The sequence below is a fragment of the Sesamum indicum genome, linkage group LG6 (assembly GCF_000512975.1).
Source record: "Sesamum indicum cultivar Zhongzhi No. 13 linkage group LG6, S_indicum_v1.0, whole genome shotgun sequence".
NCBI classification, from domain to species: Eukaryota; Viridiplantae; Streptophyta; class Magnoliopsida; order Lamiales; family Pedaliaceae; genus Sesamum; species Sesamum indicum.
The window spans coordinates 19729252-19747383 of record NC_026150.1 but is presented as its reverse complement, the minus strand read 5'-3'; the positions used below and the strand labels follow the sequence as shown (position 1 = coordinate 19747383).

Here is an 18132-nt window from a genome sequence, read left to right as displayed (position 1 = left end):
TAAAATAGAACTCTAGTAAGTTAAGGGACTAAAATGAGAATTGCATGAAAGTAAGAGACTAAAATTGCCTTGAATCCAAATTCTATTATACTTGGATCATGGGAAATCCTAATCTATATCGGGTTTAACTAGATTTTGTAACAAGTGTAATATTATTGTGTGATTGATGTATAATTTAAAAAAAATATATAATTAAGTTTATTTAACCAAATCTCAGCTGAGGAAAAAAATTTCAAACAGCGATTGAGCAATGCATCGATGAATGTTGTAAATAAGAGTAAGTTGTAACCATTGTTAAGCATTGTGATGCCTGAGATGGACTCATTTCTACATCGGCCATGAGTTTGGGACGTTTCGATGCCCAACTTACAATGATACTTGCTGGATTTTACTTGACATCATTTGTCAAATTGGGATCTTATTTGATATCCGTTACCACAACGACTTATATGGGTCTACAAGAAAGATAAAGCAAAATAGCATGGAGAGCTATTTGATAGAATCGGCGGTGTATTGCCTACTTTTTTATTGATTAAAATGTATAAAATCTTCGTATATCTTAAAAAGTTTGTTAAAGAATTCCACATATTTTAAAAATAGATAAAAATCTCTATTTTATTTTTGTAAATATTGTTAATTGTCACGCTCTATTAAATTTAGTTATTGGTGGGGGTTCAGTTCGTTAACTGGTATTTGTTTAGTTATTCAGATAGTGACTGGGGTTTTTTTAGCTATGTATTACACACCTCATGTGGATCTAGCTTTCAACAGCGTAGAACACATTATGAGAGAAGTTGAAGGGGTTTGGTTACTCCGTTATATGTATGCTAATGGGGCAAATATGTTTTTCATTGTGGTTCACCTTCATATTTTTTGTGGTCTGTATCATGCGACTTATAGCCTAGGAAATTTGTTTGGTGTCTCGAAGTTGTAATCTTCCTATTAATGATTGTGACAGCTTTTATAATCTAACTAACGCCGTTATTTTTTTTAATAAAATAATCATTATACTTTTCTTTAATATATATTACTTTTTATTTTAAAAATTATTGAATCTTTTTTTATTAGATAATGATCGTTGAAATCTAATCAATTAAATCAATTGTTAAATTTTAAAAAAATAAAATATTTAAATTCAATAAATTATTTAACTTATATTATACATATATAATTTAAAATTATAAAATATTATTATTATTATTATATAAAAACTAAACTAAAAACCCTAACTACCCTCACCCCCGCAGCCTACCCCCTTCCCAATCACTGCCACCCCACTCCACCGCCTCCCTCCTTCCCTTGCGCCAACCACGCCTAGTGCCATCCCCACCCCGCCGTCCCCCGCAAATTAGGGGCCTTCACGCCGGGGTGACGGAGCAGGGACAACATCCCCAAACCGTGGCGACGACGAAGAAAGCGGGCGACAACGTTTGGATGATGATCACTTCGTCGTCGCCTAGTTGTGCGAGGGGCAAACGTCGCCATCTTCCATAATTTTTTTAATTAATTTAATTATATTAATAAAATATATTTTAGCTAATTAAAAATAATATTAAATAATTATAATAATCAAATATATATTTTAGTTATTAAGAATAATTTTAGATAATTATAATAATTATTATACTCAAATTAATTTAAGCCCGTGTGAGAGGGCCAATCAAGCTCAAGTGCCATTAATGATTGAGTACTATAGGTATGTTCTCACAAGCCACAAGAATCAAGTTTTACATGATCCTTTACCACTAATAGTGTAAGGAATAAGCGATCATACAACACATAGAACATGTTGGAGAATGACTTAATTATGTACATGTCCCATAAAAAAAAAAATTGGTATGTATACTAGGTCCTCCAACAATACTTGGCACCTAAAGCATACGTCTCATATATGTGCATCACAACATGCATCATGACTAGATAATCTTCAGTTGATCTTAGATTACATCCATAGATATCTATCGATCACTTAGTTGCATCACACAATGTGCATTGAGGATCATTTTGATATCTACTCACCATTCCAATTGTTAAGCACTAAACTAGTTGAGCACACATATCGTGCATCAGACATTCTATAGTGCTTACTCAATTAATGCTCATTAGCATTTCTTTTCTTCTTTCAATTTCAACGCATCTCGTTTAACTAAGAATGATGTGATTATGGAGTATCAATAAGTTTAGTATGACACGTATACAACCTTAGTATCTAAACACTAAGTATGTATCATATTTTCTCCTTACATCTATGTGATGGATAGCCATCTATTTGCGATATCTCCATATCACTTCTAGCAATCAAACTTTTTCTCCCACATAGCATTTAGAGCTGCATCTCTCACTATCTTGACATATTCGGTGATCATCTCAATCATCGTTAAGCCTATAAAATGATTGCTCAATGGAATCGATGATTATCACTCCTTGGACAATATTTCGAGTTATAAATGGAGCTTTCATACATCAAACTTGCACTTGTCCCACTGCTTGAATTAACTAGAAGACCCATATTGAACATCATGTCCACTTCTCATTTGGATATGTCAACCATCATTATATACACATAATTGAAAGACTACAAATTATATTCTAGATAAGGTTTATCCCAGTTGAGTCCTTATCCCAATATGTATTTGAGAAATTCAAACTCTATCTCAAATATAATACAATTGGATCACGAATCCAAAAAAACCAATCCAATATCCAACATCTATTTATGTAGGAAATCTCATTTTTACAAGGAATAATCCACAAATGTACAAAATTTACTAGAAGTTGATGGAGCAAAAATTTCAACATGTTCATTCAAGTGACTATTAATCTGATTTGTTCTCCTTGATAATTCATATTGTACCATTTGAAAATATAGTTCACAATAGTTTGGATCTTCGTTTAAAAGATTTCAATTAATAGTTTACTGCGATGGAATTCTGATATGAGTAAAACCCTAAATTATCACAAAAAGGACAATTTTGCCCCCAAGAGGGCACAAAATTATAAGTTCACTAGCAGGATCCGCGCCTTTTTAACCCGGTCGGGTTGCCCGAAACACGTGGCAAATGTGCATTGGATCCATCAGACCCCCAGCTCCACTCTATAAATACCTCCAGTCAGTACATTGATGGTACGTTATTTTCATCACATTTTACTTTTTGGTCGCTTCATCTCGCTAACTCACTAAGCGACCTACTTTAACGACCTCAGAACCAAACACTGACTTAAGCATCGGAGGGTCTTAGCTAGAGGCCACCCCAACAAGCCTAACGATTTGTTTCTTTTCTCAGGGCCCAATCACTAGTATGGGGGAGGCAGCGACCTCGAACTGCTTGGAAGACCAACTCATTCGACCAAGAAGGTCGCGTGAATTTCGACCCGAATCAAATTCATATGCATGGAAGACTTTTTTTTTTTAATCGTAGTTTTCCCCACGGATTTTTTTGATAAAATTTTTAATCAGACAATATATGATTGAGTATTAAATGAATAATGCACTCATTTTCGTTCATTGGATTTTTTGTCCAAAAAATTCTTTCTAGTAAAGTTCTGACGTGGGATGTTATAAATTGATAAACATCCAAAGGAGGTGTTCTATATTTATTTGTGGATTATCATTTTTCAATATCACTTTATATCCTTATAATTACAAGTTACTGTATTTTTGTAATTCATCTCCCCACATCATTATACTGATTTTCCTTTTATATGGTTCATCTTCATTCATTAACTAAGCTACAAATTATTTAATTCTGAATTTAAAACCCTATAAATAATTCAAGTGAATAGCAATTTATTCTACTATGATATTGAAAATGAGCACATTACTCCACTATGAAAAAAATATAGCGATTTACCCCTCTGCACTTGTTAAAATGAAGCAATTGAACTATACAGAGAGGTAAATTGCTTTATTTTAAAAAATATAGAGAGATAAATTATTGTATTTTAAAAAATATAGAAAGGTAAATCACTATTTATTATTTCATGAAAAGATAATTCGCTCATTTACGATATCACAAAGAGGTATTTACGATACCATCGTTTTATATTAGTTCATAAAAAGTTTGTATTTTTAAAAGTAATCTTTATAAAATAATTCAAGTGAATAGCAATTTACCCCACTATGATATTGAAAATAAGCACATTACTCCACTATAAAAAAAAATATAGCCCGCTTGTTAAAATGAAGCAATTTACTTCTACAGAGAGGTAAATTGCTTTATTTTAAAAAACATAGAGAGGTAAATTATTGTATTTTAAAAAATATAGAAAGGTAAATCACTATTTATTATTTTATAAAAAAGATAATTTGCTCATTTACGATATCACAAATAGATATTTTCATTTTTCCCAAAATAAATCACCTCACTTCGTAATGAAATAAGAGAAATGACATAAAATGTCCATTCCTCTCATTCTAGTCATTTTATTACCATCGTTTTATATTAGTTCATAAAAAGTTTGTATTTTTAAAAGTAGTCGTTTTTTACTATCAATCAAAAGGTGGGGTATTTGTAATTAAGAAGGGGAGGTTTGTGCAATTACTTATAGGAATAGGGGGAAAGGTGTAATAAATCAAAATATAAATGATCTAAAGATCAGCTTCTCCAGAAACTTCTTTTCGTCTTGCAGCTATAAAAAGGCGCTTAATCTGTTACCAGATACATCCACGGAAAGAGGGACAGAGCGAAAACGTAGAGAAAGAAAATAGTAGTCGATCGATTGACAAATCGCTTCTCAAGGTGAGTCTTCGAAGGATTTTGTTGGAATCTTATGTTTTACCTGGGAATGAAAATTTAATTTATTGTTCAGTGGTCTTTTTCTCTATTGATAACGACGAATTGGGGTGATATATGCGGAATTCGATGGAATTCCGATCTGTGGATTCCGTATTGTTTGATTGTATTTTTCCTTACACAATTGAAATAATCATTTCTTTTTCCTTTCTACCTAGGCCTGAATTTTACCACGCTTGTTATTTTTTTTTATTTTTTTATTTTCTGTGTGTTTATTTCTTTTTATTGTTAGATGAATTTCATAATTTGCAATTCAAACCGAAACTTTCCAACATTCTTACTAAGTTTAATTGTTTATCACGATGTTGAATTTCTTTGACATATCTAGGTATCAGTTCACTGTTGGGACGATTTATTATTATAACTCAAGGCTTTATTTTGAAGTGTCAAAAATCGCTGATGTATCTGTGTTATCTGAAAAGGGGTTTGTGATTTTAGGGCATATATAAAGGGGACGGAGTTCTTAGTTCATTTGTGAGACACGATTGATGAAGTTTATCTATTGAAGCTTGTAATGATTTCATATGCTCTGTTCTTATCATGCCACATGTTAAGAAGTCTAGCTCCGAAAGATATAAATTAATTTTTCTGGACTCATCCAAGTTGAGGTATCTGTCAATATATATTACATATTTTTTAGGTTGCATTCAGTGATACTGCGATCTCTCAATTTTATTGGAATGGAATGAATTTTCCCTTTCTTTCTTTAGTTAATATTAGTTTTTCTATGTGTGAAAGTACGATCTTACATCATATTCAATTGAATTGGTTGCTCGATGAAGTGCCCTTGTTCAATTTGTTTTTCATTTGATATTCACTGTTAAGTGAAAGTGGTAAGCCTAATTTGGAGTTACTGATGATATTGTATTGATTGATCATATTGTATTGATGTCTGTCTATGCAGATGTCATACTCCAGGAGATCCAGGTGTGTACTAAGTTTTTGTTTTATCTGAATTCTACTGTTCTAATTAGTGATTTACTATGAAGTATCTACTTATCATTTTGAAATTTTATCCATACTCCACAGGTACTCTGATTCTCCTTCACCTTACAGGCGCTACAGTAGGTCTGTCTCCAGGTCTCGGTCAAGGAGTAGGTCAAGGTAATTTGTGGACTTGAAGTATCTCATTTCATTTGCTTTCTTGACTTGGACTTGACTAAAGTAGGATAATACAACTGATGATTGTCAACTGGCAGGAGTCGTGTATCCAGTGATGCTGAGAATCCGGGAAATAACTTGTATGTGACAGGGCTTTCAACCCGAGTGACAAAGAGAGACCTTGAGAAGCACTTTTCAACTGAAGGAAAGGTATAAGTGGATGCTGTGTATGAACTGTGAATTTTGTTGAAACCTGGACGGTGCTTTGCAGACTTAGTATCAATATTATCTTGTATTATGGTGTGTGCTGATAACTCTAAGCCCATTATCTGATAAATTGAAATGGATCGTCTGGTTTTTCAGGTTGAGGATGTCCACCTTGTTGTTGATCCATGGACACGGGAATCCCGTGGGTTTGGCTTTGTGACTATGTCAACATTGGAGGAGGCTGATCGTTGCATCAAGTACTTGGACCGTTCGGTGCTTGAGGGCAGGGTTATCACTGTTGAAAAGGTAAAAAAGTGTTGCTCGTAGGCCTTTGAACATTGTCGACCTTTGCATTCTGTTGTTGTCATTGTATGAAAAACTCTGGCAATTATTATGTTCTTTCAATTTACCGATATATTGAGCTTGAAAGTTATGCTTTCTTTTCGCCTGAAGTTTCTGTGGCAACAGGGCAGCTGTGTGTAGCAGCTCTTCATCAAACTAACAAATCAAATCAAATACATCAAGCAAATAGCAGACTGTTGTTTCAGGGGGTTGTATGCCCTGCTTTTGTCTCTTTCTTTTGCTCTTTAACCTTATTGCTATTCGGCTGCTGCAGCCTTAACTTTCCCAACTGCTGCTTACATGATGTCAATAAAGATAATGCTGTTGGGATTCGGAGATGATCAGTCTCATGAATTGTTTTGAATTTTGCAGGCTAGAAGGCGAAGAGGACGCACCCCTACTCCTGGAAAGTATCTTGGGCTGAGAACCGTTCATGGTGAGATGTATACCTACTCTGTGATTTTGGTTTAATTATTTTAGCTGTCTGCTATCATTCTAAGCTTTCTCAAAAATTGTTCTGCTCATGTAGTGCGTCGTAGGTCTCCTAGCTACTCAACTTATTCAAGAAGTCATTCACCTCGATATTCATCTGAAAGAGATAGGAGCCGCAGCCGGTCTTATTCTCCTTATTATAGTCGTCGACGCAGATCGTACTCACCTTACGCACGTCGTAGATCATATTCTCCATACTACATCCGTGGAAGGTCTTATTCCCGCTCTCGTTCTAGGTCATACAGCAGGTCTCCTGTAAGCAGGCGAGATCGTTCCTACTCTCCTTACTACAGGGACTATTCTCCTGATGACCGTTATTATAGGAGACGTTACAGGTCTTCACGGGACTACTCTCCTGATGATCGCTATAGGGGCCGACACAGGTCTTCTGCTCGAAGCATTTCACCTAGACATCGAGTTAATTCAAGGAGAAGTTACTCACGTAGTGTGACACCCAGACGATCGAGGAGTTACTCACGCAGTGTGTCCCCAAGGTACTCTCGACGAAGCTACTCCCGGAGTGTCTCTCCATCTCCCAGGAAGAGCTCAAGGAGGGACAAGTCTTGCAGTATGTCCCCAAGACAAATTAAAAGCTTGAAGAGGAGTGCTTCCCTTTCTCGCAAACGTGCACAGTCCCAAGATAGTCGGTCCTCAAGAAGGCACTCAAGGAGTCCTAGTGTTTCTTCATCGTCTAGATCTGGTTCAAGATCAGCTAGTGCTGAACCTTCTTCTCCATAGTTCGACTGCACGCTTGCTGTTACTGTAGCTGTACTTGTAGCTGCTTTTGGGACCTGGTGGTAGTTTCGTTAAATATATGATCTAGGATGTGGATTGGTGGATATAACTGTCTGGGTTATGATGGTGGTATAAATTGGGCATGTTACGCACAAGATTGCCGAGGAGGCTGCTGTGTGTTGTGGACCTCCACTCTGTTAAACATTATTTGTACTTCTTTGTTGTGCTCTGACTCTCTGTCTTTGGGCATAGCGATTTGACTTTGTCATCCCGTACGTCTGGTGATTTGTATGTTTCTTATAGCATGGTATTGGGTTGGACCTTAGAGTGTTTGACTTGGTGTTGGCTGAGCAGTTATACCATTTTAGTAGATGCAATGGTTTTCTAGCTAGAAGATCGTCAATGGGTGCAAGAAATTCTTACGTTGAACGGCGCGGCATCAATCATTTGCTCCAATGTTTTCCCTGTGTAAGCCTGTCTGGTCGTTGATGAGGTCAACATGTAATGTGAAAAAAGATAGTGAGGCATATAAGTTGAGGCAAGGACAGTGAGGTACGTAAAGTCGCTGGGTGCGGCGACAGATATCCTTACGGACATAAGCTAGCTCGTGACTATATTCATCCTTGTCTTATCCGATTTTGGAATGGTAGGGAAAATGGAGATGAGAGGACTTCTACAATCTTTAAGTCTTTAACTAAAAAGCCCTTTGCAATTTTTACAATCTTCTAGCACTAGCTAAAAGATACATCAACTTGGAGGAGGTTAGGGAATACAAAAATATTGTCCTTGGTGAAAAATACAAAAAAGAAGAGGACAAGAACCTATTTCACCTGGATGCCTTCTCGAAATAAGTCATGTCCCGAAGCAGGCATTCTCCTAAAAAAATATCTTCCACTAAGGAGGCATCTCCTCAAAAAGTAAGCCTGCTTCCAAACGGGCATTTATTTAAAAAAAAAAGTAAAGATATTAGCTGATGATCTTTAACTTGGAAAATGGATGGTTTAGTTAAGAAATAAAGCAAAATTGGTTCTATGGCGTGGAAAGAACAAAAAAATGATAGCCTATTTTTATTATTATATATGTTTTATTATTTATTATTACTTAGAAAAAAGGAAATGTGTGTTGGTTTTCAGGAAACTATTTTTGGTGTGTGCTCTTGTTTTCAGAAGTCTGGTAATTAATAAATGGCTTAAAAATTCTTTTACGGGCCTTGGATGGGCCTCCAAACATCAGCTTCTAGAAACTGAATAAACTCTAAAAAGCCTATTTAAAAATAATTGTTTATTTAGGTTTATTTTGCAGGCTAATTTTGAAGGGCCCAAATAATGGACCACTGAAGCCAACTTTCTATTTTAGTGTATAATAACAGTCCATAGTCATAAAAATTGATTCCAAATGCCACAAGATTTAAGTCGGAGTAGCATACTACATATTTGGACAACATAGCCTTTGTCTCCTTTACAACATGACTAGTGTAATTTTGTTTTACATAAATTAACATATTTTGCATTCTATCTTTAATATTGATCCGGCTCGAGAACTCAGCTTCTTTCCCAGCCAGCGATCTGCTCGGAGTACGTAGTTTAGAAGGTTTTCTGCAAGCAAGAAACGAACGTCACTTAGCCGGGATAAGTCCCGGCGGAGGTGCTCCGACGCTCAAGTTAGTTTGTGGTCTATTGAGATAGCTTCTCCAGGTTTAAATGAAGATAATTAGCTCAAGAACTCGCCCCAAAAAAAACTTACCTCTGCGCCCTGCGACCTCTTCCCTTATATATCCTGCTATCCAGTGATATCAGTAAGCTTATGCGTGTATCCACGTTCAGTATCCACTATCCGTGAATGGTGTTTAAGCGTCCTCATTTTTAGGAGTCAAGTACGCTCATGTAACTACCAAGGGATTGACCCTTGGTCAAAGACCTTCAAATTGTGTAGACCGCTTTACCCTCGTCCGAAGGGCATATTGGTCTTTTATAATATCACCATCATCATTACTCCCCCACTTTTCGAGTGACGTCACCCTAGCATTCGAAAAGTCTCGTCCGCCTGCTGAAAGGATCTCGGAGCGTTTTCGATCTTACACGTGTCGCTCATCGGTCGCTTCTGCCCTTTATACCTTTTTTGAAATACAGATGTCATTTACTGGTAGGCTAACGGTCGAATTAGAAACCGCCTTCCTCGTAATATATATACAAACTCCTTTCAAATTGCCTCTTCCTTCCCCTATACTCGCAAACGTCTACTTTCCCCTATCCTCCCAAGCGTTGCTGTTCTGAAGAATTCCCTCTCCAGTAGCTTTCTTCTGGTGTCTTCTTCGTCGCGTTTTCCTGTCCGCCCTCGATCTCCAATTCCAGGTACTATGTCTTCTCCTAACCTCTGCCCCCTCTGATATCCTCCTTAGAGACTTAGTACCTTCTAGACGTGGGTCTCGCCCTTCCGCCTCTTTAGTTAGGTCTGATTCTAACGAAGCTCCTGCACCCGAGTACTCCCCCTCTACCTTGCAGCCAAACCCCTGGATGGAGTTATCTAGTACTGTGAGGTTACCGGTTCAAAATATAAGGGAAAAATTTTTTATCCCTTCCAATTATGAAATACTCATCCCCGGCCCTACTGATCGTATGCACCGACCTCCACCTGGTTTCTGTTCTTTTTCCTTGCAGCATTTTGAAGCTGGGTTGCGTTTCCCTTTAGCTCCTTGCGTAGCCCATATCTTACGCCGTCTAGACATATGCCCTATGCAACTATCCCCCAATTCGATTCGACATATTATCCTTTTCGTCATCGTTATGCGGGTACATAGGTTTGAGCCAAGTTTTGAGAATTTCTGGTCTTTGTACTCTTTTACTACCTCCGCACGGTCTGGGGACGCCGGTTTTTTCTACCTAACTTCCCGTAAAGAGTGTAGATTCCTCGACCCTCTTGCTTCCAATGTTGGCCCTTGGAAAACCAAATTCATTTTTGTCAAAACTCCCATTGGTCGTCAGTGGCCTTTTTCCCTTGATTGGAAGGTAGACAAACCGACCCCTTTGACCGAAGGTGAGGGACTAGATGGGGATCAAATAAGCAGCATCACTACCTATCGGTATAATCCGAAGAAGCTTTTAGTAGAAGAAATTCTCTGGCTTGCTCACTTAACACCTGCTCCCCTCCAGGTGGAGGGTTCTTTAGGTGATATAACTTTCCAGATTTTATTCTGTCTGACCTGTCAATTTTTTTCTCTATTCACCCTCCTTTTTCTATGTGCAGTAAGTATGGTAAGCCAAGCCCGTCTCAATCGTCGACTTCGAGCTCAATTCGAAGCTCGATCTCGCGCTCGGAGTGCCGTACCAGAAACCTCTTCCCATCCTACCCCTGCGGGTTCCTCGACCCCCGATGCAGATGTTCTCCCTTCTACGGGACCTACTCCGATCGAGATAGGTAGCGAGGAAACACCCTCGAGAGGCTTTCGTCAACCTGCCTCCATAATCCCTTCCTTCAGTGCGAGGTCGCAAGATAACCTCTTGCCTGCTGAAGACCTTGCGGAAACCTCGAGAAAACGGAAGTCCCGTGGTAAGTCTCCCCTTCGCCCCAACTCCATTCGATCACCATCTCAGTCTGGTGAGGGAGAAATACCATCCGAAGAAATTAGACGGGAAGAAGAGAGGGATATGAACGTACTGCGGAGTGTAACAGAATGTTGGAGGGCTGCCCGGTTAGACCTACGAGGTGCAGATCATCCTCGAGCTCACCTGGAAGGTGAAAAATGGGTTCCCGACTGGCAGATCTCCCCTCGAAGTTCTGTCTTCAAACCCGATCAGGGCAGGATTCCTGGGAATTGTATGATGCGAACTGCCTCCCTGTCGATCAAGCTGCCCTTTTACATACCCCTTTCACCCGAATGGAGGAGCATTGTGCCCATTCCTTAGTTCAGGTATTTTTCCTTCTAACCCCCTTTTTCTTTCCTTCACTGTATCTGACCCTCCTATTTTCTTGCTAGACGGCAAACTTTATTCGGGGTTTAACTTTGAAATGTGCCGGTTTTCGTCAAAACCATCTCCGAGCCGACCACGCTAACCGAGAGTTGAGAGCTCAAATTTCAACCTTCCGATCCAAGGAAGAAGAATGGTTACGGTCGAGGTCGTTGATGGAAGCCCGTATTAAAGAGTTAGAGACTCAAATGGCTTCCGAAACCGAGAAAGCGACCGCTCTTGGGGAAAAAAGAGGATTCGAAGCTGGCCATGCCGCGGGGAAGATTGCGGGAAGTCTTGAAGGTCGTGAATCCTTCCTCAAATCTGAGGAATACACGCAGAAAATTCGCGAAGCTCGCCTTAGTGGTGTCCGGGACTTCCTGAAAACCTCGACCTTTGACACTGCCATAGAAATTAAGGCAGCCGATTATCTGATGCAAGGGTTTGACCGGTGTAAGTCCCAAACGACTTTTCTACACGGCTTTGCTCCGGGTTTTGATACTTCTCGCCTGAATCCTTGCCTTGACGCCAACCTTCAACCTTTACCCGAGGAAGACGACTCTCCCCATACTGAGGATGAATTTTCTGCTTTACTAGATGAGATAGAAAAGATGTAAATCTTTGTGAACTTTCTGCTTTTTATATAATACCCATTTCTCTGATCGTATTATATCGATCTTTCACAGATTCAGTTTAACGTTTCTTTTTCTTTGCTCGTATAGAGGATTTTGCTCGCAAGTTTCATGAACAAAAGAAAAGAACTTCCATTAGCCTTTCCCAGGCTGTATTCTAACCTTTCACAGGTTACCAGACCTATCGGCCTTTTACAGAGTATATGCTTCGTAATCTTTCACAGATTAGTCTACCTCAAAGCTAATATCTTTGAACTAAAGTGCCTTTCTCAGGCTTTCCTTTCAAGGAACTTTAAACATAGAATTTCTTGAGATTCTGTATGTTCCATGGTCTGGGTACTTCGCTGCCTTGAGCATCTTGTAATTTATATGTCCCTTTTCCGACGATCTCAACAACTTTGAAAGGCCCCTCCCAGTTGGGATCGAGTTTTCCCACATGCTTCGAAACTTTCACTTTTCTTAATACCAGGTCTCCAACCTGTAACGATCTGGGCTTCACGTTTCTATTATGACCTCTCAGCATTAGGCTCTTATGGTGCAACATCCTTATTCGCGCTGCCTCTCTTTTTTCTTCCAGTACGTCCAGGTCGAATACTCGTTGTTCTCCATTCGTCTCTGGATCGAAGTTTATAATCCTTTGCGATTCTTCTCCTATTTCTGCAGGAATTACAGCTTCAGAACCATAAACTAAAGAAAATGGAGTCTCACCTATTGAAGTTCTAGGAGTTGTTCTATAGGCCCATAGTACTCCTGGGAGTTCATCACTCCATTCTGTCTTCGATCTCAACCTGGCTTTCAGATGTTGTAATATGGTTCTATTTGTGACTTCCGTTTGACCATTCGATTGGGGATGTCCGACCGCCGTGAAATTTTGCTGTATCTTCAGTTCATGTAGCCACGCCGTTATTTTTCTTCCTTGAAATTGGGTCCCATTATCGGATATCAACACCCGAGGTATCCCAAATCTGCAGATTATGTTTTTCCATATAAAATTTATTGCTTCCCTTTCCGTGATTTTTGAGACAGCTTCTGCCTCCACCCATTTTGAGAAGTATTCCACAGCAACTATGACAAACTTCTTCTGAGCTCGAGCTGGAGGAAATGGCCCCATTATGTCTATACCCCATTGGTCGAATGGACATGTAATTGAAATTGGGGTCATCGGCACCGCATGGGTGTGGATCTGCGAAGCGAATTTCTGGCACTTCTCACATCTGCGTACAAACTCCTTGCAGTCTTTCATCATTGTGGGCCAGAAGTATCCCTGTCGGGTTACCTTCTGAGCTAAGGATCTGGCTCCCGAATGATTTCCGCAGTTCCCTTCATGAATTTCTTGTAGAACATACTTGGCTTGGGCGTCCTCTAAGCATTTGAGGAGGGGTCCCTCGATTGTTCTTTTATACAATTGCGTCCCTATTAAGGTAAACCTTGGAGCTTTGAACTTAATGCGTCTAGCATGTCCGGCATCAGTAGGCAAGATCCCCTCCCTCAGGTATGTCGATATATCTTCTATCCACAGACATCTTGGAGTCACCACATTGGTTTCTATCCCTTCTGAGATCGCGGATCGCTCCTTTACCATCACCGTGATTTTTCTGTCCTTTATTCCTGCTAGCGTAGCCCCTAACTTTGATAACGCATCGGCTCTTTCATTCTCACTCTTGGGGATTTGCTGAACATTGCACTTGGAGAATTTCTGCATCCCCTCCTTTGCTTTCTTCAAATAATCTGCCATAGATCTTTCTTTAGTTTCATATATTCCCTCCACCTGCATAGCGACTAGCTGCGAGTCAGTGTATACTTCGAGAATATGCGCTCCAGCTTCCAATGCTAGCTCCAAACCCAAGAGTAAGGCTTCGTATTCGGCTTCGTTATTTGTAACGGGAAAGGACAGCCGAACAGCGACCTCGATCTCCATGCCTCCTGGCCCTTCGATCAGTATTCCTGCTCCACCATTGTTTGCATTGGAGGATCCATCCACATGCAACATCCATGTTTCTGTATCTTTTTGAGCACCGGATATCTCTACCATGAAATCAGCCAATATCTGAGCTTTCTCTGCTGTTCGACTCTGATAGGTGATGTCGAATTCTCCCAATTCGACCGCCCACTTTATCATTCTACCCGAAGCCTCTGGTCGAGTAAGAATGTTTCGGAGTGGATGATTAGTTCTTACCACTATCCGATGCGATTGAAAGTATGGCCTTAGCTTCCTGGCCGTCACCACCACCGCCAATGCTAACTTTTCGATCTCCGCATATCTAGTTTCCACTCCTTGCAACATCTTACTCACATAGTACACCGGGTTCTGAACCTTTCCCTCCTCTTTTATCAATACCGAACTAACCGCATCATCAGAAACAGCCACATAAAGATATAACACATCCCCTTCTCTAGGGTTCGCCAAAAGAGGCGGCGATCTCAGATAAATTTTTAACTCTTGAAAAGCTTGCTCGCATTCCTCGGTCCAATTAAACCCTTTCACTTTCCTCAATATTTTAAAGAAATGTAAATTGCGATCTGCCGACCTAGAAATAAAGCGATTAAGAGAAGCGATTCTACCTGTTAACTTCTGAACTTCTTTGATGGATGTAGGTGACTTCAGATTCAGTATGGCTTCTATCTTCTCTGGGTTAGCCTCAATCCCCCGTTCGCTGACCATGTATCCGAGAAATTTGCCCCCGCCTACACCAAATGTACATTTGCTGGGATTAAGCTTCATCCCATGTTCTCTCATGATCGCAAAGGCTACCTTCAAATGCTCCAAATGTTCATCTGGTTGTTGGCTTTTAACCAACATATCGTCCACATACACCTCCATGGTTTTCCCTATTTGCTGAGCAAACATCTTGTTCACCAACCTTTGATACGTTGCCCCTGCATTTTTCAATCCAAAAGGCATAACATTATAACAATAAATCCCACGGTCAGTTACAAAGGAGGTTTTTATTCGATCTTCTGGTGCCATAAAAATCTGATGATATCCCTGATACGCATCCATCATGGAAAATGTCCTATACCCGGCCGTCGAATCGACTAGGACATCGATCCTCGGTAGTGGGTAGGGGTCTTTTGGGCACGCCTTGTTGAGATCCGTAAAGTCTGTACACATTCTCCACTTACCCCCTGGCTTCGGCACCACGACCACATTGGCCAGCCAATCCGTGTATTGAACCTCGGATACATAACCCGCTTTAAGCAATTTATTTACCTCTCCCTCAATGATCGCATTTTTCTCAGCTCCGAAGGTTCGCTTCTTCTGTTGGACAGGTCGCATGGAAGGGTCCACATTTAGCCTGTGTACTATCACCTCCGGGTTTATACCCCGAAAATCTGACGGATCCCATGCAAACATATCAATATTACTTCTTAAAAAAGTAATCATAATTCCCTCGAACTGCCCCAAGTTGGTCCCTATCTTGGTGACCTTGGTCGGGTCTCCCTATATCAACTCCACCTCTTTATGATCAACTGGTTCTATTCTCCCTGCTTTCAGTGCCTGCCAGTCTTCTTTCTTCATTCATTTTTCTCATTCTTTCCCAGAGATAAATTATAACACCTTTTGGCTTCGATCTGATCGCACACGACCTCCCCTATTCCGGATACAGTGGGGAACTTCATCTTGAGGTGATACGTTGATACCACCGCCCTGAAAGAGTTAAGCCCAGGTCTCCCCAGGATAACATTGTAAGCAAAAGGCATGTCAACAACTAAAAATTTTACCATCAATGTTTTGCGTTTTGGTTCTTCTCCCAAGGATACAGGTAACTCCACTGTCCCAAGTGATGCGACCTCGCTTCCTCCGAATCCTACCAAGGGAATGTTTACTGGTTCCAGCCTTATATTATCAAGTCCCATCTTATTCAACACTTCCTTAAATATTATATCTGCTGAACTCCCGTTGTCTATCAAGACCTTGTGGACTGTAAAATTTGCTATGTCCATTCGTATCACCATTGGATCATTATCTGTCACGATCCTGGTCCCAGCATCTTGATCTCCAAACACGATCTCGGGGTTGCTTGTCGTGTGTACCCCTTGCTTACGTCGCTCCCACCTAGTCTCTCTCTCAAATCTCCTTCTAGCTCTTCTCGACCATCCCTCTGATCCTCCAGCAATTGTATGGATGATGCCTTTCACAGGCGCGTTCTCCGCCACCGTCTGGTTCCTTCGATCTTCTGCCCAATTTGGCCTGTGATCTCTACTTCTCGATCTGCCTCTGCGATCATGTCTCCTTTCAAAATTATGGGGGTTCTGCCTCCGAAAATACCCTTGTCGCACCAATCGCTCTATCTCATCTTTCAGTTGATAGCACTCCTCTGTATCATGCCCTCTCTCTCGATGAAACCGACAGTACTTGTTCGAGTTTCTTTTGGCTGGAGTAACCCTTGTATGCTTCGGCCACATCAATATCTTATCTTTTTCTACCATCATGAGAGCTTTGGCCCTGGTCATATTTAAAGGAGTATACCTGCTATATTTCGGCTGGTAAGGTGGTTCCTTTTCCCTCTCCTTTTTTGGTCGCATATCCCGATCTCTAGCGAATCTTCCATCTCTTGCCCGTTCTGTTGTAACTCTCCACTCCTCATCCTTCATTGCATTCATCTCCTCTTCATCAATATATTTTTGTGCCATTGCCATCAACTGCTCTGTATCTACGGGCGGGTCCCGTGCTAAAGCCGATGCAAAAACTCCTTTCTTCAATCCATGGATTAAGATACTAGTCATCATGTCTATCCTGAGATCCTGCACCTCCAACGTTTTGTTATTAAAACGTCCCATAAAATTTTTCAGACTTTCATTCTCTCCTTGACGGATGGTAAATAAATGCGTGGCCGATCTCTTCTGCTTTTTCTTGGAAGCAAAATGGAATGCGAATTTCTGCACCAAATGCTCATATGACTCTATACTACCAGGCGGCAAATTCGTAAACCATTCTTGAGCTTTCCCTGTCAATGTAGTAACGAATAGTTTAGCAACTATGGAACTTGCCTGCCCGTATAAATTCATTACCATGTCAAAAGCGGCTATATGTTCTTGTGGATCCCGTGTTCCATCATATTTTGGGAGGTCCGGCATCCTAAAACCGGGATTTACAGTTTCAATGAGGATCTGATTGGCGAAAGGTGAATTCCGATGATGTGCCACTATCTCTCCTCTCTTTTTAAGTTCGTCAATTTGCTTCCCTAGCAAAGCTATCTGTTTACTAACATTGTCTACCTCTGCTCGAGATATAGCTGGTCCTCTAGGACGACTTGGAGCCCTGCTACTGGACCCTACATCTGAAGGCAAGGGACCCTTCCGATTTGCTCCCGGTCGACTCATTCCTTCATTATCTCGGGCATCTTCTCCTTCTTGAAACAGCCTTTTTCCTGCCACTTCTCTTTCTAATGGAGTTGCCGTTCTTCGCTCGTAGGCCACCAGGGCTTTTCTCCCCGCCTCTTCCATCATCTGTTGCAGTTCCCGTCGTGTCAATTGTACCGTGCCCTCTCGACCGGTCATGGGAGTATCCATTTCTTGTCGGGATAGATGCACAATTGGTGGCGGATCTTCTGCCGGAGTTTCCATTTCTTAACTGTATTCGTATCCGTCACCTGACGTTCCCACAGACGGCGCCAAATGATCCGGCTCGAGAACTCAGCTTCTTTCCCAGCCAGCGATCTGCTCGGAGTACGTAGTTTAGAAGGTTTTCTGCAAGCAAGAAACGAACGTCACTTAGCCGGGATAAGTCCCGGCGGAGGTGCTCCGACGCTCAAGTTAGTTTGTGGTCTATGTGAGATAGCTCTCCAGGTTTAAATGAAGATAATTAGCTCAAGAACTCGCCCCAAAAAAAACTTACCTCTGCGCCCTGCGACCTCTTCCCTTATATATCCTGCTATCCAGTGA

At 40.4% G+C, this 18132-nt stretch overlaps 2 protein-coding genes across 4 annotated transcripts; one reads left to right on the top strand and one right to left on the bottom strand.

The window, feature by feature from the left end:
* Positions 4602-8340, top strand: LOC105165169 (serine/arginine-rich splicing factor SR45a). 3 transcript variants are annotated; one of them, XR_848075.2, is made up of 8 exons: positions 4602-4739; positions 5698-5720; positions 5823-5897; positions 5993-6104; positions 6258-6407; positions 6555-6652; positions 6816-6879; positions 6973-7050. XR_848075.2 is itself a non-coding variant. In XM_011084078.2 (7 exons), the coding sequence occupies exons 2-7, from the start codon at positions 5698-5700 to the stop codon at positions 7671-7673; spliced, it is 1125 nt and encodes a 374-aa protein (XP_011082380.1). In that variant the 5' UTR covers positions 4603-4739; the 3' UTR covers positions 7674-8340. The 3 variants fall into 3 exon arrangements, 1 of the variants encoding a protein (XP_011082380.1); XR_848076.2 differs by having other exon boundaries at positions 4603-4739; positions 6570-6652; XM_011084078.2 differs by lacking the exon at positions 6555-6652 and having other exon boundaries at positions 4603-4739; positions 6973-8340.
* LOC105165343 lies at positions 15763-17814 on the bottom strand. Its single transcript, XM_011084324.1, has one exon. The coding sequence runs from the start codon at positions 17812-17814 to the stop codon at positions 15763-15765; it is 2052 nt and encodes a 683-aa protein (XP_011082626.1).